This window comes from Eschrichtius robustus, chromosome 1 (genome assembly GCF_028021215.1).
Source record: "Eschrichtius robustus isolate mEscRob2 chromosome 1, mEscRob2.pri, whole genome shotgun sequence".
NCBI classification, from domain to species: Eukaryota; Metazoa; Chordata; class Mammalia; order Artiodactyla; family Eschrichtiidae; genus Eschrichtius; species Eschrichtius robustus.
In genome coordinates this window covers 185,826,565-185,852,357 of record NC_090824.1, presented here as the reverse complement: position 1 = coordinate 185,852,357, position 25,793 = coordinate 185,826,565, and the positions used below count along the sequence as shown (strand labels likewise).

The following is a 25,793-nucleotide window of genomic DNA, read 5'->3' as shown; positions in this document are numbered from 1 at the left end:
CAGGTCCTCTCAGCTTTCAGTGAAGAAACAAAAGCACTCTTACCTAGAAGTAATGGCCACCTGTCCCAAGAAAACATTTTTGATCATGGATCTCATTACATGTTCCTATAACTCAAATTCCTTTAGACCTTGGATAAGCCATTACAAATATTTTGCCTTAGTTTTGGCTCGCTGAAAACTGGGAATTAAAGGAAATAAACAAACCAAGTAAAATTATCTTATCTTTCTAGAGGAAGCCCAACTTGAGAATTCAATAATCACTACCAACTGATTATCATTCAGGGATAAGAAAGCACAAAGGAGAAGGTAAGAAGGATGGAAGAAAACAATCTGAGAGGCAATTTTTGCGCTGCTTAGGATAAGACGTCTCTTGTTCTATTGAATTTGTCAATAAAAGCTCTGAAGTCTGGGGAAATGCTTCTGGGCAGCAAAAGCAAAGTTTTGATGCTCATAGGCCTAAGGAGAAATTAATAAAATGCAGTGGGGAAATTAAGTTGAACAAAAGTGCAACGAGCCATAGTTAAACCAATTAACTAAGCAGGTTTTGATATGTACATAACTGGGTTGCTGAAGAATTAAAAATAAATCCAAGATTTTAAACCAGTGTTTGGTATGCAACAAAACACCAAATGGTAACAGGCAGAAAATTCGAAGTTTTTCTTAATAGTGTTCTCTGATAAATTCTGTCCTCATTCATATGCATCACCACCTTTCTTTCTTCCATTAATCTTAAAAAAAAAACCAACCTATGCTTTCAGTAATATACAAAAGTCTTGTGCTTTGCTTGATTCTCTTCTACATGCTTTTTACACCAAGTTCAAAACCATGCAATTTTCTTGCACCCACAGTTATAGAAATATTTATTTTTTTCCGTAGTATGTCTACTGTTTTTCAGGAAGCAGCTAAGATTAAGTTGCTTAGTGCACCTGCAGCCTGGTGGGTGTGAGGCATCAAAAAGGCAGGCCAGGAAGCACACAGATCGAGTTTCAATTCCAAACTTATCCCTTAAGAGCTCTGAAACCCTGCACAAATAACTGAAGCCTCAGTTTCCTCCTCTATAAAAATGTTATGTGAATTAAATGTATTTGAAAACTCCTGGAACAATGTCTGGCAGAGAAAACTCTCAATAAAATGGGAGCATTGACAGTATAAAGCAGTTTGCAACTTGCGGATGTATTTCGATTGTCAAAATTGCTTGTTTGGAACTTTAAACATATATTTCCACCAAAAATATTTTTAAAAAATAATGAAATGGTTAGTGGAAGGTAGGTTTCTAGACTAGTGTCCCAAACCTTCATTTATAATGACATTGTTTCAGTCGAGATTGTCTGAATAGTACTCTAGCTGGGGTAGCTAACTCGTCCTGGTTTTCCCTCAACTTTCCTGGTTTCAGCTCTGAAAGTCCCTCATCCTGGGAGACCCTTCATTCCCAGACAAATCAAATCATGATTCCTTCCTTTGGAAACTAGCCATCATTCATTCACTCGTTCATTTTTCTGCACTATCAGGTACATTCTTAGGCTGTGGGGATGTAAGGACAATTCACCTTTAATAAACCCAGAGCCTAGCAGAGGAGACAGAAAAGTGACAAATGTCCGTAAGCCTCGAGCTAAATGCTAATGATGGAGGTTGGCACAGGATGCCGAGAACCACAGGGGTTGGGCGCCTCACACAGACTCATGGTTTAGGGAACGTTCTCACAGGAGATGACCACTGAACTGGAACTTCAATTAGATACGTACCCCAAACCAGGACCTTTTACTTAATTCTTTTGGGTGTTTTTCATGTCTCAGATCAGTGTTACTAAAATATACCTATTAAAATGCCATCTCTTTAGATTCATTTTGGTCATTATCTGAACAGATTTTGACTAACTTCTGATATGCATGTAATTTGTGACATGTCAGCAGTATTTGAATATAAATGACTACAAATCCTTAATTTTATAGCAGTTCTTCCCACTCTGGAGATATAGCCAAGTTAAAAATCTACTTTTAAGAATGGTGATTGCCTGCTTGCTTTTTCATTATTTGAAAGTCGTTGCACAAAGGAAATTATTGGAACAACATGTTAAATTGAAAATAAAACAGCAGTTATAGTAAATAATATTGCTCTATCTGAAATATTGTAGTGGTTGTCCCAAAGTTAGCAAGTCACACATGCTTCCCATAGCTTGTTATCAAGGCATTGGCATTCTATTCTTTATACTTCAATAACTTTTAAAGTAGTCCTGAACATGTCCCTATCTTTACAGCAAAGGCTGCAGCAAGATGATAAGACACCGGCTTCTTATATAACAGAGAGCTCTGCTGGAACGTGCACAAACTTGAAGACTCAGTTCTCCTGGAGGAAGAAGCAGATTTTTCATAGACTCTGCAGGTGAGAGGGGACTTATTCCCGGACAGGCTGAAAGCTCCATGGTGGGCAGGGACCACATCTATATTAATCACTGCTGCTCTCCCAGCGCTTGGGACATAACTGCTGCACAAAATGGTTGAGTAAATAAAACACATTTAAACGTCTTCACTCTGCATTTCCAACAAATGAGGATTCAGTCTCCGAAAAACTCTACGGACTGAAAAATCCTCTTTGCCATTCATGAAAATCAGTAAACCTCTCTGACACAACCAAGGGATTCAGCTTAAGTTTCAAAGTCAGTTATTTACAACCCAGGCCCAAACCGCACGTTCTATTTATGTAGAGTCCAGTTAATGTCACTGTATTCCTCAGCCTCAGACCACACCTCTAATCTTGGTTAGTAACCTTTGAGATATTTATAGGAATTTGCTAAGACTGTTAATGTGATTATGCATAAACCATCCTTGTTATTGTGAAGGTATGTCGTACCATGATTTCTGAAGAATATGGACCAACAGCAGCAATTTATAGATTCATCAATCACAATCATCATCTATCTTAAGCCCCATAGCAATTATAAATATACGTCAGATAATTATCTTATGGACTACAAAGGTTCATGGTCACTTTGAGCAATCAAAGGAAAATACTACCATTCCCATGTCTGAGCAGTTTTTGCATTTTGGTGTTTTGTTTAACACATGTACATTTGTTCATGTATATCCAGTCAACACACCTGACACATTCAAAATTCAATGGAAGAGTAGAACAAGTCTTCATAAAGTTTTAAAATATTTTGCATTACTGTCCTTTACCTTTGAAGTTTACTACACCAACTGCAGTTGAAGCCAATCTGAGAGGATACACAGGGGCCACAACCATTAAACTGGAGACATGCTAGGAAACAGGAGAGAATGGATGCATCAAGACTAATTGGCAGCATGGAGAGAGAGAGAGAAAAAAAAGACTACTCTCCCAAAATTAACATCACCGCGCATCCCCATATACACGCAGGATCAGAAGGCCCATGCATAAAAAGATCAGATCATCCAAATTGCAAATCATTTTTCCCACCTAGCTATGTTTACATGTTAACTTACTAGGCAATGGGGTCATCTCCACAGCTGAAATATTGGTGATTTTTGACATTTGTAGTTCTACTCGGTGGTATTCATAAATTGTTCTTCTTCGAACATCTGTAAAAACAAAAAACAGCATGGAGAGTAGAAAAAAATCCACTTTCAACATTTCTTCACTTATAAAACAACTGCATTTTAATAATGAATGTAGAATTATAAGTGTTTCACCTGATGGGGTTTTAAAATAAAAATTTAAAATAATCAAACCCTATAAAAAGGTTGATTATCAAAATCTGAAACTCTTGTACCCAGCAGCCTTTTCATCAAGGAAGCTGAAAATGTTGATTAGGGTCTCAAATTTCTCACTTCTTTAGCAGGGCTCAAACCCATTGTCATTCAGAGTATACTTAAGACATTTTCTTGATAGATTTATAAATTTTGAAAGATTTTGACATATGAAATCAAGAAGGTAAGATGACCCCACTTCTCTGAAGCTAAAACTAAAGTGAGTCCTTTGGGAATGGTAGCAACTAAAAATTTTTCAGTCTAAGTAAAGCTGGTTTAGCTAGAATAAGAGTCTGATTGCTTTAAAGGTTTAGAATAAGTTTCTTTAATAAACTTGAAGACAGAAATTAAATCATTAAAAAATCAGTATTGCTATTAAGTGTACAGTGTCATATCCAAGGAAGGTTAATAATTAGCACTTATATTGCATGCAGGAATTTATAATAATTCATCAGCAAATCCAGTGGTGTTCCTGAGGAATAGGTTAGATGGAGACTTTGACAAGAAATTTATTAAGTAAAAATCAGATAAATACAAGCAAACGTATTTTATAACAAAAAAAGACGTTGATGATATATACTTAAAATCTACTTTTAAAAAAAGACTTGAGCCTTATACTGTATTAGCTTGCTTGAGTTAGGTAAATGTAAATGGAAAATTGATATTATTGGTATTTTACCTGGCTCTTGGAATGCTTATAACGACAGGAATGCATTTCCTGAATACTATTATATCTACCAGGAATTATTTGGGAAGCTATAAATTATTTTTTAAATATCATAGTATCCAATTTGGGGAAGTCATATGTCATAGTGGTTAATAATGCATGCATTTGAAAAGTCTGGTTCAAGTCCCAGGCTTGCTACTTGGTATCTGCATGAACTTTGGCTCTTTTGTTAGCCTTTCTGTGCTTCACTTTCCTTGCCTATAAAATAGAGATAATAGTACCTATATCACAGATCTGTTTTGAGAATTAAGATGAGATAGTAAATGAAAGTTGCTTAGAATAATCCCTTTCACACTGTAAGTTCAATAAATGTCAGATATAATTTTTGTCTAACATCAATATGGCAACCATAGATCATACTGGTTATGTACTGATCTAATTTCTATAGATCTAGGCCCTGAAATCAGGCTTCTAGGAATTTGTTTCCCCTCTTATATTAGGGAAGGTTAAATTTTGATTAAAGTCAATAGACCAACAGTGATCTTCTCTAGGACATAAAACAGGAGTGTGGTGCCCAGAAGACAGCAAGCTCTCTTTTAGTAACAGTGCTCAGGAAATGTAGATACCTACACATCCAGGAGGAAAGTCAAACATTTACTCACAACCTACACATATTTCTGTTTCTCTCCACTCATATTCTTTCACCCATTTCTGATTGTTCACAATGAAATTCTACTGCAGAAGAGGAAGAGGGGGAGTGGTCCAAAATGAACTCTTTGGAGGCAAGGAATGCTTCTAGAATACTAGGAATGCTTCACCGAATACATCTTCAGGTTTCTCAGATTGGGAAACACTGATTAAAAATGTTAATCCAATTCACATCTTTTTGGTATAAGCGAAAGATGCATATATAATTTTCAAAGTGCAAACTTTATCCAACATTAGAGAAATTTCATATTTAGTAAGGTTTCTTGAGGTACATGAATAATGTCTTTTCTTTTTCCTTTTTCTTTTTTTTTAACTTTTAAGGCTTTTGAAACGATTACTCAGTTTCTGCCTTTGTCTAAAGAGGACACGTGCTTTCCTATGCATTTTGCTAAACAATTTAGTTTTTGGAAATAAATAAATAATATAGACTTGTCATGAGATCACTGTGATGGGGGGTTTCTGAGTCTTCTTCATACTAAAGTTCGCACAGTATCATATTAGTAGGTGCTTAAAATACCAGTTTTCTTTTAACTTCATACTACACTTTGAGAAGTTCAAACTACGGACATGACTGTGAAGCCTCTGGGAGTTTAATTATTGATCATGCAAATGGGGTAAAGGGAAGGAGTGACATTTTTGCCATGCTAGTTCTATCACCTGCTCAGATAACTCCAACTATTGGGAGGAGATGAATTTAATAAAACCAAAATTAATGAGAACGTGTTTTGTTTGATGACCTGCCAATTAATGACAGCTTCCAAATGGTCATTTCTGTTGTGTATCATACATCTCCCTGTCAAAAACAAGTAATTAGGAATGTATTTCCTGGTAGCTCCTGCCAATACTAGAAGCTTTCATTTGATTCCAGAAATGTATTTAGCTCATGTGTCTTCTTTAGAAAGTTAGCCAAAATAATAGTGAACCAAACATTCAGTACCTTAGCTGTGGTGATACAGCTTCAGCTGTTTTATTACATCTTTACAAAACCAAGATCAACTATAATACCCATTAGGGGCTCTTAAAATTTTTTAAAAAGTGAAATGAAATAAATCTCTGAGCAGCTAACACATAGAGAATAAAATTCAGTAATCAAAACCTTAAGGCGATATGATTCAAAGTGTAACTATTGAATTGCATGTTTTTAGACATTTTAAGCAATATCAGCAGGAGGGACAGAGTGATTGTATGGAAACACCAGGAATCCTCTCCAATCAATATCCACTCTAGCTCAAATGAAAACAGTTTAATGAGTACCCTGTGGCATGATTAGCCATGATCTAGTTTACTTGTCTGTCTTGAAAATTAACATTCACACAGAGAATGTATGAGTAATTTCCTCAATTGTCTGATTCTTTATACAAATATTTTAATATTTTGTCTGGATTGTCAAGCAAATGATTAGCTAACATTTCCTTATTTATGTGTTGTCAATGCTTAATGACTGGTCCCAAATGATTATTTCTTATTTTCTTTACTAGTTCCCACTGAGCCCAGCACATAGCACCATTTACTGAGAGTACTCTTGAATGTAAATAGCATGTATTGCACAACTACAAGTTCATTCCCAGCATAAAGACTCAGGAAAAAAGAGACTCTTGAGAGAAAAAGTGCACTATTATAGAAGTTATAAGCTTCCCACACGAAAATGCAATGCATTACTAGAATTAGCTAGTTGGAGTTGTGAAATAAAGCATCTACAAATAGAAGATGCTTTTGCCTCAAACATTTAAAAATTCTTGGGACTTCTCTGGCGGTCCAGTTGTTAAGACTCCGCGCTTCCACTGCAGGGGGCACAGGTTCGATCCCTGGTCAGGTAACTAAGATCCTGCCTGCCGTGTAGTGTGGCCAAAAAAAAAAAAAAAAAAAAATTCTCCCTATAGTTCTATTAAAAAATAATATAATTCAGCATTGGATAAGGCAACATAAAATTTAGGTGACCATGAGGTGCTAATCTGAACCTCTCAGATTTTCCTCTCATTATTCTTTTGTATTCATAGAAATTCTAAAAAAAATTCTCAAATATGTCAAAATTAATCAGTGATTTATAATATCCAGAAAATTCTTAAATTTTTGCTTCTTTTGAAAAATCAAGATCAATTAAATAGGGTATGTTAGAAATGTATGTATTAAAGCAATAAAATATCACTTTGCATAATGCTATCTATCTTGGAAGAGTTTTGTGAGAGGATACTTTATGGGGAAAATGTCATGATTTCTATTTCTTCTTCCTTTTGTTGAGCCTCGAGTGAGCTAGTGTGTACTTGACAACAGAAGCACCTAATGAAGCTGTGTGGTAAAGAGAAGCAATTTTATCTTCTGTAAAATGAATAAGTTTGAAGCGTTTTCCATTTTGAGGAAAGACAAGGTGAGATGACACAATTTTCTGAAGGATTTGCAGATCGATCTGTCCTTAAATGAATGAAAAGACCCTGATAACTTTGAAAATAACAGGTGAGGCTCAGTTCTTCTGAAAGAGCTTTAATTGGGGTGTATAAAATGTTAAGAAAAAAAAAGTCATGTTTTTCCAAGACTATTTGTTTCTTCCATAGTTTGTCAACATGTTCTTTTATTTTAGTTGCTAAGTAATTCTACTGGATGTGTCCTACCACTGAGTTACAAAATTACAATTACAAAATTACAATTTTTTTATGGGCAAAATCAATTAAAGTGAAATGCTTAAATTTGAAAATGTATCACTGAATAATATCTAAAATTCTAAGGCCTTTCAAAAGGCAAAGAAGAAGTAAAAAGTAGGTTAATGTAAATATTATACTTGAAATTTAATGTTCTATTTAAACATGTGTATATGGTCCACTGTCACTCTGTTCAGTATGGTGACCATTAGTCATACATAACTCTTAAAATTAAAATTAATTGAATCCAATTAAAAATTCAATTCCCCAGTTTCACTAGCCACATTTTAAGTGCATAGTAGTCACATGTAGCTAGTAAGTCCGTACTGGACAATTCAGATTTAAAACATTTCATCAGCACAGAAAGTTCTATTGGACAGTACTGGTCTATACCACTATTTTTTTGAGAATTAAAGCTTAAGACATTTTGCGTAATAAAAGTGCATCTCTGTTTCTGTTTGTTAAAGTTATTTTTTTTTTTCAGTCTGTGAACATAATTTTGACCAAGTTCTTTGAGAAATTGCTGCCTGGTCTGTAAGCACATAAAGAGACCATGTATGGCAAACTATATACAATGTTCCTCAAAGAGTTCCCTAAATCTCTAAGTATTTTTAAAATATGTTTTCTCTCCAAATTAGTTGTCAGTTTTATTTTTGAAAATGCTAATGTTTCTTATTGAGCTGTGAATAATAATAACCAAAAAGCAAAGGCACACTGTAGCACACACAATGTCAATAAATTTAAAACAGCAGATGCTGATGAGAAAGGGATTGGTGTTAAGAAAGAACCAGATAATGCATGCTGGTGAGAAGAAAAAAGTGGACTATTCTAAGGGATTCAGAAATTGCCATTATCATAACTTGTAGTAGAACCATTTCAAGTTAGGTCAGCTGCTTTCCAGATTAGTTTCTAGTACAAGAATTCTGTGTGTGTGTGTTAAAGTAACTTTCACATTACTGAAATGACATAGCCTTAAGTTTCCAAATAAACAGACCATGGAGGCATGAACGGATTTTCTGGGTTTCTTGCTGGAGATGTTATGCTCATTAAGCTCAGAGGATGGAGAAAAAGGTGAGGGATGACGGGGAAGGTCAGCACTGTGGAGATTAAGATCAAAATTCAAAACGTTAAACGGGAGGAGAGAGAAACAAACAAGTAGAACAGTACTAGAGAGCACTGTAGGTTTACCCAGGAAGGCCTCTGCACACTGTGGAAAACAATATGGAGGGACATGAGCTGAGGCTGAGAAAGAATTACTTAGCAGAGCTACTTAACAAGAAATTATGGCAATTACACATGACCTATGAATATATGACAATGTTAGAACTTTCTGGTAATCAAAAGGATATTAGAGTGACAATGAAATATCACGTTCTGCTTATCAAATTTGCGAAGTTTAAAAAAATGATAGTAGTGTCTGAGAGCATTTGGGGAAATGGGATATCTGATTTGATGCTGGTGGGTGAGTAGATTGGCACAACCCTTACAGAAAGCAATCTGTCAAAAATACATAAAAATTCATTAACATTCATTTTTTATGGATTAGATATGAGTAAAAATTCAAAAACAAGGATGTTTAGCACTGCTGTTTTACTGACAATTAATATGAAAAGCAACCTACATGACAAACCAGTGCTGAAAACAGATTACACAAATTACGAAACAAAGGAATTTGTTGCAGCTATTAATGACCACATTTACACAGGTATTTAGCAGTGTAGGAAAAACGTGTTGTATATATTGTAAGAAAAACAGGTGGCAAAAATATTCATAGGATAATGCCAATTTTCTTACCGTGTGTGTGTGTTTGTGTGTGTATCCACTATAAACAAAAGATTGGATGCAGAGATATGAAAACATTGATTGTTATCTCTCTGTAGTAGGTTTATAGGCAATTTAATTTCCTTCTTTGAGTTTTCTATTATTTTACCAATTCCTCTGAATTACTATGGACTATGCTTATTATGTTTTTACACTCGTATTTCTGTAATGAATAAACAAGGTCATTGCATGTAGACCTGTTTTTCACATCTGTACCTGTGGAGATTGAATTGGATGACCTCTATACTTTTTGTTTTTCTGATTCTAAAGTTCTACAAAATATTTTATGAAAAACAGAAGGTGATGCAGAGATATACATACACATGGACAGACAGACACAACAATATGTTAAGAAACAAACGATGTCATTGTCAGAAAGAATGAGTTTCAGAGAGAGTGTCAAGGTGTCCTTGAGTGGAAATCCCCTGTGGCCTCACTCTCATGGGCACTGGGCCTGGGTGTGGACACCTCAGTCAGTATCACTGTCTTTTTAAAGTAACAATGTAGATGCCGATGAATAAGCAGTACAAGTAAACATAAATACAGTGTTACTTTGTGCCAGGTACCACATGCTATACACATATTGTATCTTAGGTACTAAGGTGGTCATTTTGCATATAAAGAAAGTTATAGAAATTAAATAAAATGTTCAAGGTCTCATGACCAGTATTCACATTACAATATCCCTTATACATTCTGGACTTTTAACTAGTTTTTCTTTTTCTTTTTTTAATATAAGGGTTAATTTCACCATAGACATTTTTCATTTTTTTGAAGGAGCAAAGGAATCCCCTTGTAACCACAGAACTATTTACTGATTTACTAACAATGCCTAAATTCCCTTTGATATTTTAAACTATCAGATCACCTAATCTCTTTTGAAAGGTAAAGGCTATTTTAATAAACTATGCCTGAAAGTTACATGGAAAACATTTATTATTTGGAAGCCTTTAAAAACTGAAAAACAATTTTTTGTTGTTGTTGATGTTATGATGGGGGGAGGAATCTTCATAATAAACAAATTCAATCTGCCTTAAAGCTTTTTGAGTGCTTTACCAAACCTTCACCATATCTGATAAGAATGGTATACTACTGTGGTCCCACTGGGAAAAATTACTCTCAACGTTGTGGCTCGCTTTCCCATGTTGTCATGGCTAGATTAAGCAAAGGATCTAGGTTCTATAACCCATGTAACCAAAATGGTTTAAAGAACAGAAAATTGATCTTATGAGAACAAGGTCCTGTGTAATAATGCACCTTGGAATACAGAAGAAAGAAAGCCGCCCATTACTTAGGATAATGATCAATTTTTCCCTAAATTCACTCAGGAGAAGAAAAAGGGGTAACAGAGATGAAAGATTTAAATTCCCTATGAGGATGACTCCTAATAATGAAGGTTATTAAATAAGGGAACAGAATCTTGAAAAGGACTTAAATATTTATCTAAATTCTAATTGTACAAGTAAGTAACATACTGATCTCTAGGAATCATCTGATTTCTCAGGAAAAAATGATACTTGTATAACTTGTATTATGATATTCTTGGGTTAGCCTAATGTCTGAAGTAAATAAGTATGCCTTTTTTTTTTTCCAGCTGAGAATACAATGCAACCATGCAACCGTTATCTTTCCTCTTATACAGAACCTCCTGTAACAGACACTGCTACACCTGATAAATGTGGGAACAGATTTTTAAGGAGATTAAAATTTTTCTCTTCCCCCAAAGATTTTTAAGTAGAACACATCAATTCCAATGTTCTTGCTGAAATACAGTCCCATCTAATGGCAGGGATGAGTAGATTAGAAACTCAGGACTTCCATTCCTTCCTGGCAAATTTTCTCAAGGTGACAGTGAGGTCAACAGGAAATGTAAATGTCACTCCAGCACATCGCCTGCCTGAGAGAAGCTTCTCCCTGAACTCAAAGCTTGAGTACTTTCTTTAGATGAATGCTGACTCCCAAACTTTAGACATAATCTGTTCTCAAAATTCATATTAATTTTGCCAATTTATTCAATGAAATTTATATTTGAGAAGGATATTTTCCCCTCTAAACATAATGGTCACCCTGTTACAATATAACAAGGGGTGCAAAATTGCATTTTGGGACTCTGAAGTCTGAGTACAATTTTATCATGTCTCAGTTCAGACACAACACTTGAATATTACAATACATTTGTAAAAAAAATTTTTTTTTGTACGTTGGTGGTTCTTTTTCTCTAAACAATAATATTTCAGCACACCAATGTGGGCCAAGATGCCTTCTGAGGAAGCTGCAAATAAAATTCTTTCTGGGATGAAAGAAGCCACAAATAAACTAAAACTAGCGATGCTTTTACTTGTGCAGTAATTGACTCAGGTCATGCTTGACTGAACTTCTCTGAAAGGAGGAATGTGAGAACATTCCTCCTCACACAGAAGTCAACTTGGCCTCTCCCAGGGTTCAGCCTCCTGACTAAGAGTTCTGTCAGGATGTCTTTATGTTGCCTACACATAAGGATATATCTCTGCTTTGTTCACAGTACAGGTTTGTTTCTGGAAAATCTGCCTTGATTTAACAGGTGGCTGGAATATTACCTCCTGCAAATTCTCAGCTAACAAGGAGAAACAGCCATGGAAGATTCATGGTCTTCACCAAGCAGAACTGCCACATATGAATGTCATTCTAAACCGTAATTTTAAGATAACCCCTATAATGTTTCCAGCCAATCCTCTGCTCTGAAAAGTCTAATTTCCACTTCATTTACTTTCTATATTTGAGACAACATAAACAGAATTAGTTCAAGACCAAACAGCATATGAAATTAAGTCTACCACTATAATGAAATAAAGAATTTTGCTCAAGAACTTTGAGCAAAAGGGAAAGGAATGATCTAATCTTGAGATGTATTATATAACCTCTTGCTTTACATAAGTACATCTGGGACACAGACAGTCACCTTTGGTACTAACATACCCAAGTAACCCTCAGGGCTGTTCTTGAACTAGAAGGAGGTTTTAAAAAACAGAAGCTTTCAAAAGATGGCTATTTACATGATCAGAACTACTACAAATAGCAGTTACAATTTGGATTTCTAATATGATGAACAGATGCCCAAAGTAACATATATGTTTTTATTCTACAAATGTAAACTAGATTAGATAGGCAAAAATGATTTAAACAAAGAAAATAAAATATATTGTGTGGTAGGTATGGCTCCATCAAGATTTTTTTTAACCTCAGTTTATACTTTTTGAAAATCTTCCTTTAGACTCTCAAACAGTTTTATACAAACATGTTAAACATGAAACGGTACAAGGCTGTTCTTTTGCTGATAAATTTATTTAAATGAAAGAAACAATCATACACCTATCAATCAAATAATCTGTCACTCTTTTACGTTCTTCTTCCTATTAATAAAAGAAATATATCTGCACAACCAAGCGAACTATTCCAAAGAATCCAAATTCTCTTGGCTTGGCTATTTAACTTCACTTCACCTAAATTATTAGTTCAACACTAACAGAGAGATAGCAAATGCCAAAAAAGACTTACAAGCCAAACAATATAATTAACAAGCAGCAATTAGCTAAGTGATTCGATTGTTCAAAGAGTCACATCTGCCCTAGATCAATCTCCTTTAAATTTACCCCACAGCAGGCTCAGACTCGGCCATTACCCTTCTTCTACATACTGGGAATTTGTTGGATCCTGTGGACAACGACAAATGCATCTGACAGCCCCACTTTCACTGGGTGATTGGTCGAACTTATCTGTGTGACCAAGACAGGAATCTGGAAAAGAAAAAGCAGATTGCTGTGAGTTAGATTTGAATTTCATTTGGGGTAGGTGCGGGGAATGTGACCATCTTGTTTAACGGATAAAATTAGATTATGGAGATGAAGGAAGAGAGAGAGCAGGAAATATTAGAGAAGAAAAGCATACAATACCTAAAAATAACATCTGTTTAGTGCTATTTGATGGGTTAAAGTGACAAGAGAGTTCCTAGTCCTACAGAGAGGGCTACTTGATGATGAAAGTAACAGATTCTCGGAGAATCTAACTGATGTTGAATACTGAAAACTTCTCACACATATAGGCACACCATGAATGCACGTAGTGCGGGCTCTCATTACAGAAACAGAGATTCTTTTTGTACCATTTGTTTTCCCCGAAGACTCTATTATATATTCATTTTCATAGTTTTAAAAAATCCTCGTTTACAAGTGGCCTTATAGATATAAAACCTAGAGAAAGATAATAAGTGCATTCCTAAATATATATGTAACAATATCATTGTTGATTAATATATAGTGAAATTTGGCAATTGTGTCTTAATGGATGTCAAACTTCACTATTCTGGTTAAAACTCATATGGAAAACTTATGAATTATTATGAGTCAGTTCAAGGTCATATTTCCTAAATTTAAACCTCAATAGAGCCAAAATCTGCATATTATAGACATTTATAATGTGTACAGTTTTAAAAAATTAGGACACACTGAGAATATATTAAACATGATATAACAGTTATAAATGAGACAAACTCTTGGAGCCGTTTTTTCTAGATTTAGAAAAGAATCATTGGAGATATGATTACTGTCTTTACTACCAGTTTTATAGAAATGAAAATGAGGATGAAAACATCCTCAATACATAAAGGGACAAGAAACAATACGGAAGGATAAATGCATGAACAAATCTTTTAAGTAGAATAAGCAGATTGTGGGCCATCTGTGGGTAATTCATTAAAGATCATATTAGATCAGACATGGTTGTATAAGCCATAATAAACAGCACAGCAATAAAAAAGAAGGAAAATAGGGGACTTCCCTGGTGTTGCAGTGGTTAAGAATCTGCCTGCCAATGCAGGGGACACAGGTTCGATTCCTGGCCCGGGAAGATCCCACATGTCGCAGAGCAACTAAGCCCATGTGCCACAACTACTGAGCCTGCACTCTAGAGCCTGCGAGCCACAACTACTGAGCCCACGCACCACAACTACTGAAGCCCGTGTGCCTAGAGCCCGTGCTCCGCAACAAGAGAAGCCACCGCAATGAGAAGCCCGTGCACCGCAACGAAGAGTAGTCCCCACTTGCCGCAACCAGAGAAAGCCCGGGCGCAGCAACGAAGACCCAATGCAGTCAAAAATAAATAAATAAAATAAGTAAATTTAAAAAAAAGAAGGAAAATAACTTGGAGAGAAGATGTAATAAGGACTGTACTGCTTATTTTTGCCCCTGACATCATGAAGTTGTAAAAAGTGTTATTTTGTTGAAACTAAGAGGAAATTTTAATGTTTCTGAAATTTGTGGAATTATCGCAAAGTAAGTAAATGGAAGATATTTTCCTTTTATGTACTAATCAGTCCTCTCTTGAACAATGTTGTAGTATTGCCAGGTTTATATCAGTGTGTCCAGTTCTTAACTACCATTAAGAAGTATTCTGATATTTGGACAACAGAAACAAAATCAAACCAAGATTTTTGTCCCTAAAAGTTCACTTACTAAATGAAACTCTGATATAATTTATTTATGGTAATTGCTAAGCCATACTCAGTATCAATGTATGCAATCCCTTTTCTTAGGGTACATTATATTATTACCCAGTTTATACTCCATGTTGAAGAATGCTAATATAAGTGCAATTTATATTTAAGACAGACTTACAGTGAAAGAAGAAAAGGCAAAGGGATAGAAAGTCACAGAAAAAATTTCCAATTCAAGTTATATTTTGTATATCCTAATAAGACAAGCTCATAATTTTTAAACAGCATCATTAATAGATGCCTGCTTAGGAGTAAGTATGAAAGGTTTGCTACTGGATTTGTTACTTGCTTTCATTCTTACAACATCTATGACTGCAGTTTTCCTCTGCAAGGTATGAAATATTTTACCAGATAATTCTGTGGTAATTAATTGTACTTCTTCTTTCCCATACTCAAAGCAGAGCTTGAGTTTATATTGTTATCAATTGGAAAATTCTATTATATTGTTATGAATATTACATTATCATATGAGAGCTTGTTTTCCAGGTCACATGTCTTGGATCTGCAGACATCCTAGCTTCTCTTCTCTTCACATTATCTACTCCATCTCTTCTATCTCTCTTTATCTCTTTCCTTATCTAGCCATCTTTCATTTTTATTTTTTCTCCATCTCTTTCCTTCTTTTCACTCCCTTCCTTTATATTTTATCTCTAAGTCAAACTCTCTCCTCTTGTGCATTTGATCTGTGGTAGATTGACTGCACTAATGGCCTCAGTCCACGGCCTCTTTTTATCCATACTCTGCCTTCTCACTTGGTGGCCCTCTGCCATTCTGCCTCTGCCTCAGTAATATGGCAAAAGAAGACAACAGCAAACCTGAAGCAGAAGAGAGGCTTGAAAAGGTGCTTGTACATTTCCACCTCCTTTCTGGGACTTCTGCCACTGCCATGAGAATGTACCCTGCTGAAGATCTATGAGAGACACGTGGAGGAATGTTTTCTTTCTAGCAGAGGTCATCCTTGAACAACTAGCCCCTAGCCAATCCATCAGCTAACAACTGACACATGAGTGACCCCAGCTGAGATCAGCAAAGTCTTATATCTTGTGAGAAATAAGAAATAGAGTTGTTTAGGCCACTACATTTTGGGGTGATTTGTTACACAGCAATACCAACCAATGCATTCTCTACTAAAGCTCTAATAGCCAATACAAACTTCTCTGGGTGTCTCTATAGAAAATGAAGTAGCATTCTTCCTCCTAGGTTTCTGGGAATCAGATAAATATCTCTTTAGGTACCATTAAACTTGAAATATTGGAAAGTTCCAGTAGAAAAGATGCATTTTCTGCATCTTTTTTTTCACTCTTCTGTACCTTTTTATTTTCTAGTTTATTCTTTTCCCTGTGGATTCCAAAAATGAAGACCAAGGTGTACAATTTACCAAGATTTAGATTCATTTAACTTAAGGTAAATCCATGCAAAATCAAAATGGGTAACCTAACAATGTACAGAGTTTTTTGTTCACTGAAAATAATCTTATCGTAAATTGGCCAACCCTCTAGGAAGACAGTAGATAACCTGTAAGGACTCTTTCAAATCTCAAATTCAACGATTTAATTCTACTGAATGATCTAGATTTTCCCAAGCTTCAACAAGTAAATTGTTGATAATGATCCAAAAAAATTATAAGGGTGAATTCATTCATAATATTTATCAGATATTAGTTGAACATTTTCTCTGTATTATTGTAGGCACTGGAATTACAGGAGAAAACAAAAAACCCCTGCTCTCATAGAGCTTACATTCTAGAGAGTAGAGACTGACATGAAGACAAGTGAACATAAAAAATACAGTATGCTAGGAGGTAAGTGCCAAGGAGGAAATGAAAACATGGGGAAGATACAGCGAGGGATGGGGGCCTCTTTAAGAGAAGGAGTCACAGAAGGTTTCTGTGATAACGTGACTTTTCTGTAGTAGGAGAACCTGCCATATGGAGATTTGGGGAACAGCTCTGTAGAGGGACCAGTACATGCAAAGGCCTTGTCTGAATTGCTTTTGCTGTCTTTTAGGGAATAAAAGGTTATCACTGGAGCAGAAGGAGTCAATAAGAGTGCTGAAGGAGGTGGGACGCAGTGACGACAGACCAGAGGCAGCATGCATTCCCTGCAAGCCACGGCAGTGACTTTGGATTTTATTCCAAGTCGGATGGGGAAGGGTTAGACCGTTTTGAACAGAGGGAGGACATTCCCTTACATCTGAAAAAGATCACACTAGCTGATGTGTAATCTGGACTGGAGGGGGAAAAGGGAGACAGAGAAACTAGTCAGAAGGGTATCACAGTTTTGCAGATGAGAAATGGGTGGCTTGGCGTACACTAGATAAGTGATAAGTATAAGAGCTGGAGTGACAGGAAGATGGTTCTGGATGAATATGCCATGGATTCAAGGAGAGTGAGAAAAAGAAGAGAGTCAACAGTGTCACCAACACTTTTGGTCTTAATAGCAGGAAAAATGGAGTCGAGCTTTTCATCGGAGCCAGCATGTTGTTGCACACCTTCAGGGTTCATTGCCATTGCTGGCTATGAGGATGGTGTCCTCTGCTTGTGCAGAGAAGACAGCTCTGAAGAGCAGCACTGAAGCATCCAGAGATGGAGGAGACTAGGGCAGGAAGCAGTGGAAAAGGATGATGGCAATACCACTGGCCTCAAATGCTTTTCTTCCAAATTTTATAGAGTTCATGAATAAAAGCATAGAATTTCTAAAACTCTGGTATTTTATCCCGATTAAATATTAACATGAAAATGTGCAAGAAGCTTTTGATTCCCTACATTTTCCTAGAAGCCACCCAAGCCTTTTATAAAATGATTACATATCAGGTTTAGAAAAAAACGCTTTCGCCAATTGAATTAAATGCTTAATTTGGTAAAAGATTAATGAGGCACAGTCCAGGCTTTCTCTTAGATTTCTTTCAAGAACATGTCTGCCTCTCTCCACCTGATACTGTCCTATCTTTTTCACTTTGCCTTCTTGGACTGTTATCTTTTTACCTCAAAACCTCAAAGGCGTGGGGTTGTTCGGCGTAAGGATGGTTCATCCACTCACTTACTGCAGCCAAGTAATTGGGCTGTGTGAGCTCTCTGTGAGCAAGTCAGGCCAGACGGCAGGTTCCCATGACAGTTTACAATGAGAGGCCGTTTGTTAGGCTGAATCAGGAGCACTGCTAAAACCACATTTAACATGAACTATTTTTTGACTAACATCAACAAAGCAATTGTGTGTATGTATATAAATACACTATGTAGAATTAGAGCCAAAAGTGTGCAAGAAAGGATCTGTCATAGTGTCACAGTCCCCTAGTCTATAGAGGACTCTGTATTGGATAAGAAGTTCCCAAGTCAGAGAAGCAGGGGCGAAGGATGATGCCCAAGTACAAAAACTCTGAAAACTCTGCTTATGGAAGCTATCCTTTATCCTATCTACAAATTTATATTCATCCTTAAAATGTCTCCTAAGTTAGTTCCTGGGGATGTCAGGAAGCCAATCTGAAATAATACAAACTCTGAACTACACAAGCTTTAAAAAAAAATGTAGTTCATTATTTTCAAATGCCTATAATACTTGCCTTTTTATGATTAAAGCAAAGCTAAATTTTCACTCGGCATCTGTATGATTTGTAATGAATCATAAATTTCTAAGAATGAGTTTTACAATTAGATTCATTCCACAGGATAGATATAGAAAAGGAGCATTAACGCCGGCTAAAATATGCTTCCATTTCGGCTTACATAAGCGTTTATAAATTTTGTTTAAGGTGTTTTAATTTTCCTTCCATTTCACAAGACACAGATAAGTTTGTTATTTAAGTAAGTATAATTTTTTTCTATAAATGATACAGTAAGCAAATGAAGTATAGAGACAGAAAAGAGTTGGAATAACTAGACAAAATTAAAGTAGGAAATGATATTAGGAGTCAGTAAAGGTAGGGCAGAGCACGCTGGCCTTTGGAGGAAGATTCAAAGACAAAAGTTGGTCTCTTTTCCGTGCTGTGGTATCATTCTCCAGCACACAAGGGCCTGACACAATACCGAAAACGTGAACATCTGTCTCTAAAACAGTTAAGGGGATAACAGCATGCTGCTTGAGTCGCAGGGAATAGAATTTTATTTTTCTCTCTGTTCTGCCCTGCAAACCTTGCCAAAACATTCATTCGTTTCCCTTATGGGCCGGCTATCTAATAGGCAGCGCAGCATCTCAGCAAGGGTTTGATTGCAGAGTATGTGCTCCCAAGTATGAATCACATGCCTATCAGACGCAACTGGAGAAGAATTAGTCTAAACTCATTTTTGTTAACTCGCTAATCAGCAACGTGGTGTCTAATAGCTTAATATATATACCTTAAAAAAACCCCAAAGCTTAAAATTTTAACCATTCTTACCTTCACTTAACCCTTAAGTTCCTACCTTATCTCCCTTAAACACCTGACCAGGCTTCTCCTTACTCAGTAGGGCGTCCAGTTTTAAAAAGTCATGCTCAAAGCAACGCATAAAGCCCTGAGTATTAGTGCTTAGTTGTCTGAAAACTACATTTGAATAGAAGGGCTTTCAGTTAAATTTGACATTATAAAAACATCCATTTGCTTTCCTGAATATCGTTAACATTTCGCACAATTATTTGAATCCCTTTCTAGCTTTTAGATTCCGAACTCTTTTCATATGCCAGGTATTGAGCAATGCACTTATTTGATGGCATGAAAGCAAAGGCGAGCCATAAGTTAAAGATATAATCTAACATTCCTCTTACCCCCATCTCCACAATCGTACCCCATAGAAAATCTGGAAGGAGACAACAGCATGAAGTTGATAAGTAAAAATAGCTCCCTCTTTTAATATAGGGACTGCCCAGTACTGAACTGACAAACTAGCGTGGGAGCATCATATAAAAGAATATAGTGAGGCAGGAGCCCCCTGAAGAAGCCTGTGCAACGTGGCTCAAGATAGTCAAAACCATAACGGGGACTTTATCTGGGACTGTAGTTACATAAGGGAACTTGCCTAAACACGGCTGGGAAAAGGAACGGGATTAGGAAACTGCACCCTGGGTTTGGGGAGACATGGGGAAAGTACGAGGCCTTTTGCCTTAGGGATAAATTAGCTCTTTGGTCCTGGAATCCTCAGAGCAGGGACTGGATATGGCCTATACGGGCAGGAGCACCGTGTAGAACAAACCTCTCCACGTCACCTCAAAGCTTAAATGGAAGTGGGGCTTGGAGGGAGAAAACGTACCCAGGAAGATCAAATACCTTGTCCAAGGACAACATAACCTGCTAAGGGCATGGCCAACATTAGAACAAGCTTTCTGTTTCTACAATTATTTCTTCTAGATTATTGATCTTGCTTCCTTGCTACTTTATTTATTTATTTTCACTCACAACATTATAAAGGAAGAACGGGTTCAATTTGTCATTTTCTTACACTATGGGAAATAAAAGAAAATTAAAACATTGGGAGCTTTAATATGTGAGATAACAAAAAAAGTACAAATGCAAATGAATTAGATCCTAAGTAAAGCCACGTAGATACAACTTTATACTTTATGTACTTAAAATACAGGGAAGTGCTAAGATATAAAATCATCTGTGTCTACATTTTTTTGGAATTCTTTCTTTCTTTTTTTTTTTAAATTTTATTGAAGTGTAGTTGATTCACAATGTCTTGCTAATCCCGGCTGTACAGCAAAGTGATTCCGTTATACACACATATATTCTTTCTCACACTCCCCTCCATCACAGCCTGTCACAGGATACTGAATATAGCTCCCTGTGCCACACAGTAGGATCTTGTTGTTTATCCATTCTATATATAACAGTTTACATCTGCTAATCCCAAACTCCCAATCTTTCCCTCCCCCACACACCCTCCCCCTTGGCAACCACAAGTCTGTTCTCTCTGTCTGCGAGTCTGTTTCTGATTTGTTGATAAGTTCATTTGTGTCATATTTTAGATTCCACATATAAGTGATATCATATGGTATTTGTCTTTCTCTGTCTGACTTACTTCACTTAGTATGATAATCTCTAGTTGCATCCATGTTGCTGCAAATGGCATTATTTCATTCTTTTTTATGGCTGAGTAGTATTCCATTGTATACATGTACCACATCTTCTTTATCCATTCATCTGTCGATGGACATTTAGGTTGCTTTCATGTCTTGGCTATTGTAAATAGTGCTGCAATAAACATAAGGGTGCATGTATCTTTTCGAATTATAGTTTTGTTTGTATATATTTCCAGGAGTGGGATTGCTGGATCATATGGCAACTCTATTTTTAGTTTTTTGAGGAACCTCCATATTGTTCTCCATAGTGGCTGCACCACATGAATTGTTTTTTTAATTCAACATTCCCCACACCTTCCTGGGTGGTGGTAATAGATGTTCCATGAAAAATGCATTCCCAGGTCAAAAAAGTTTGATCAGCTCTGGGTTAAATGAAGTTAATTTACCTTTGCAGCTGTTCTTCTCAGAGCCTTTCATTGCTAATAGGCATTGGGAAAAGCACATTCTGGGAAATGTTCAATTTAGAAAACACACAATTTGAGAGACGTTTACTTAATTTATTAAAGAGCCATTTTGCTTTCCTTTCCTCTGCAGAGACATGTTCTCAGTTATGGAATTATTTCTTGAGAGTTTATAATTAGCATTTCATGTCATCTGGGTTTTCTCAATCTTATACATTTGTTAAATAAATTTTATTTAAATTATATATATATATATATAGTTTCTTGGATGCATATATATTATTTTAACACATGTTAAACATTCTCACATATACAGCAATAGCCATAAAGGCAAATCACTTCATATCTAAATGTCAATTGTTTCACTGTTCAGTTCTTTTTGGCTTTCTCTTACTCCCTTGAATTATTTTTTTCTATAAATTTTACAAGCTCAGTAAGTGTTCATCTTTTAATGCTTTCAGGATGATTACCATGAATGAAGGGTCATTACAGTTTAAACAAGAGAAATAGTCTTCAAATAAATTTTAAAAATGCATTTAGGGTGCCAGTTAAATTTACAACCAATTGGCAATGGTGATTTATTAACTATGCGTTCTTCCACAGAAACAGTAAATGTTACACTAAGGAACATTAGGATTAAATACTTAAATGGTAGAAGTAAATAAAAAGTAATTTTACTTAATAAACAATAAAGTTCCTCTATACAGACCTCCTCTAAAATTTGCTGCTGAAGGAGATAGTAAGGTATTCAACCAAGAAAATGGATAAAATGGGCTGACTCTCAGGTGGGATATGTATTCTCTATGAGTTCCCCTGTGGCCATGTAGAAGGATTACGTGACTTTTTAATTGTATTGTCTCAAACTGATGACCACTCTGTACCTCCCATGAACTGGTGAAAAAAATTAATCAAATTTCCAATAGACACAACATGAATCACATCCTTCCTGAGTCTGTATCTAAAGTAACAATAAATTCAAAATATAATAGGAGAAGAGAGATGAAACAAGTCAGAGGAAATGAAACTTCTAATATATGATAGTATACTAGGATAGGCAGCATCAAGAAATATAAGAAATATGATTTCAAAGCTCTAATGTGTTTGGAATCATATCTTTTTTGTGAACAGGTAGTTTCCTTGTTACATTATCAAGAGACCAAGAATTTCAGGTCTATATTGTAATCAAGCAAACAATCATCACTATTCAATGGTAACTTAAAATAATATAAAGAATCTGGTTTCTAGGATGACAGCTAGTTATTTTTATTAACAGAATAGGAAACGGGAATTTGATTTTTCCAAATTCCATTTATCTAAGAAAGGACATATGTTTTTACTATTATTTTTACTTATGCACAACTTCTTTTCATTTTTTAAAAAAATTAATAAAATAAGACAAGTGCTGTGGAAAGGCAAACCATTCTTACCTGTGCTCTCGAGTGGCTGAGTTACACTACAACAATGACTAACCAGGAAAGACTGTCAGGGATATCAAAGTGAATAAAGCAGTACAGCCATTTCTTGAAAAGGAAGCTTGTAGGGAGGCACTATGACACAGTGGTTGGGCCTATGGGCTCTGGAGTCATATTCCCTTGGATGAATCTTTGTTTCATAATTTTGGGAAAGTTACTTAACCTCTCTGGGTGTTTTGGGTTCCTTCTCTGTAAATGATAAAAGTGACAACCTCTTAGTTTTTGTGAGAATAATATGAGACAAATTTTAAGCATGTCGGTCACTGCCTAGCATATATGAACAGCTCAATAAACGTTAGATTTTACAAATTTGGAGGTTGTTTTTAAAAATGAATGGGACTTCTGGTTATGGCAGACAAACTTGCATAAGACCATTCCTACTACTGAGACCAAGCAGGAAAGATAAAAAACATATGAAAAGCATCTGTTGAAGGCATCAGGTGGCTGTCAAAGAACAAGGACCTGAAAAACCAAGATTCCAAAGAAAGGAAATCACAGAGGTGAAACCAACACTGCTTTCCCTTCAAGGCATTTGACAATTAATGAGCCAGATTTAGAGACAGAAAATCTGAACAGAACTTCAGGCAGTCTCATGGAGTTGTGGAAAACACAGAGTTCAGGACCACTAAGGCAAAAGGTCCATAGTAATTACCCAGGCGTTATGTGGAGATTCCTGAAGGACTACATTCTAAGAGTTAGGGCTAACCAGAAATATACCAGTTTTTATAAGGGCCGGTGCTCAACTGTGAATGAGCTTAGTCCTGCTCAGTAGTAAGTAATCTGTTCCCTCCTAACTGCCTAACAAAAAAGTAAACCTTCTTCCTTGAAGAAGAAAATATCATCCACAACCTCAAAGCATCTCTTTACTATTTTGTAAACAATGCCCAACATTTGATCAAAAATTACCTAACATGCAAGGAGACATGACTAGTGAATGAAAATCTACAGAAAAAGAAACAAAGTAAAAAAGAGATGATAGAAACAGACCCACAGGAAATCTAGATATTAGAGTTAGCTATAAACTTTAAAAGAACTGTTATTAATATATTTAAGAATATAGATGACAAGATGGTTAATTTCATTAGGTAATTAAATCTATGCAAAAGAAACAAATGGATACCCTGAAATTGAAAAAATGTATTAAAGTGAATGGTTGATGATTTGAGAGGAAACTTTTGAAAAAAATATGTTTTTTGTGTTTTGACTTCCATCCTAAGTAAACTGTATCTTTGAAATTAACTAAAATAAACAGCTGTGTAGCAATAAGGGCCTATAACTTAAAACATAATTTCAAATCTTTGGTTGAATAATACAGAGCTATAATCTTGGGAGAGGTTACTTAATTATTTAAAGGAATCTGTGTCCCCACTACTTCTCCCACCAGTATGGTTAAGAGAACACTGTGACTTTGTGGAGGATCATTAAATTCTTTGAACAAATCTGTATTTACTCTGATTTCAAACAGCAGTAGTAACTGCCCTATCTCAATCTCATTAAGATTGTTATAAGTACAAATGTATTTTCTAATTTATTGGTCATTATTTATCACAGTCTGCACTGTGAAAAATTATGCTGTTGGAGACATGACTACATATGGAACATGACAGAATTGGAGGTCATCTGAGTGGTTAGTATGGGAAGTTGGCACATTAAGAGTTACTACGAGAAACATAATTAACTACTGGAATAAATCATTTGAGGGTAATAAAAGTGAAATTTGTGTCAAAAATGTATTCAATGAAATACTAATTTTACTCCATGTTGAGTAAAATTATTAGTAGTTTCTGAATAAATCAGAATTTTTCTTCTCACTCATGTAAAATATAATAAAATAAAACAAAGCTGGCATTAATCAGTTAAAAGCAACTAATTAGAGTAAGAACTGCACTTACCTTCCAACCTATAACTTTGCTTCGGTATATTTAATCTGAACAGGAATACAAAATTATACTCCTTGTATTCTTAGGTTCTTACAATTTCATTAGCTCTATAGCTTAATTAGGAATACTTCTCCTGACTTTATGGGACTGTAATTGTGTAATATATGGGAGTCATATAAAAAGATTATTAAACACCAAACATTAACAAATATTTATTGGAAAAAAACAAATGAGAAATAGATTTGTGACTTGTTTTACATAATCTCCTTGGGAAAGAAAAAAATGTTGAGGTATCTTGGGGTCACCAAATTAAGGTTTTTTGTTCTGGATTTGTCCTTAACTAGCTCTGTAAACTCAAGCATGTCATTTAACCTTTCTGATTGTCTGCTTAGCTATAAAATAAAGATAAATTGTGTATGATCTAACTCCACACATTTATTAAACACCTTTTATGTGCCAGTGCCTTTGTGAAAGGCTAAGAATATTAAGAATATAAGATACTGTTGAAGAATTGAAAACTATAATGTATGTTAAAGCACATTGTCAAGGATAATACATTATGTAAGGAACACGATTTTATGCTATTTAAATTATAAATATTTTTCTAGAAAGGCCAGGAGCACCTAGCTCTCAGCTCAAATGCATGGGGATCCTTATTGTGGCAAATTTTACAAATAGAAATTTGCCTCAGCAAAATAAAATACATGACAGTTATCAGGAAGCAAAGAGGTAGAATAGGAAATAAGTAACTGTTTTTTAACCAAGACAGAGAAAGGACAGCAAGGCAAATAATAAAGTAGTGATTTCTTTAGAACTCTAAATTCAGAAGGACTGATAGTCTGGAAATATTAAGGAAGTGTTAAAATTGCCTGTCAGCTTAATATTCCCATGACAAAACAGGAAAACCATAAT

General features: G+C 35.5%; 1 protein-coding gene across 3 annotated transcripts in view; it reads right to left on the bottom strand.

Moving 5' to 3' along the window:
• PLXDC2 (plexin domain containing 2) overlaps nt 1–25,793 on the bottom strand; it is a 407,490-nt gene that overhangs the window by 101,398 nt on the left and 280,299 nt on the right. For all 3 annotated transcript variants that reach the window (XM_068561117.1, XM_068561123.1, XM_068561106.1), the window contains 3 exons: nt 13,225–13,324; nt 3,459–3,554; nt 3,174–3,255 (listed from right to left, as the gene is read on the bottom strand). In XM_068561117.1, coding sequence (XP_068417218.1) covers nt 3,174–3,255; nt 3,459–3,554; nt 13,225–13,324 — 278 coding nt within the window. The remainder of the gene's footprint in view (nt 1–3,173; nt 3,256–3,458; nt 3,555–13,224; nt 13,325–25,793) is intronic.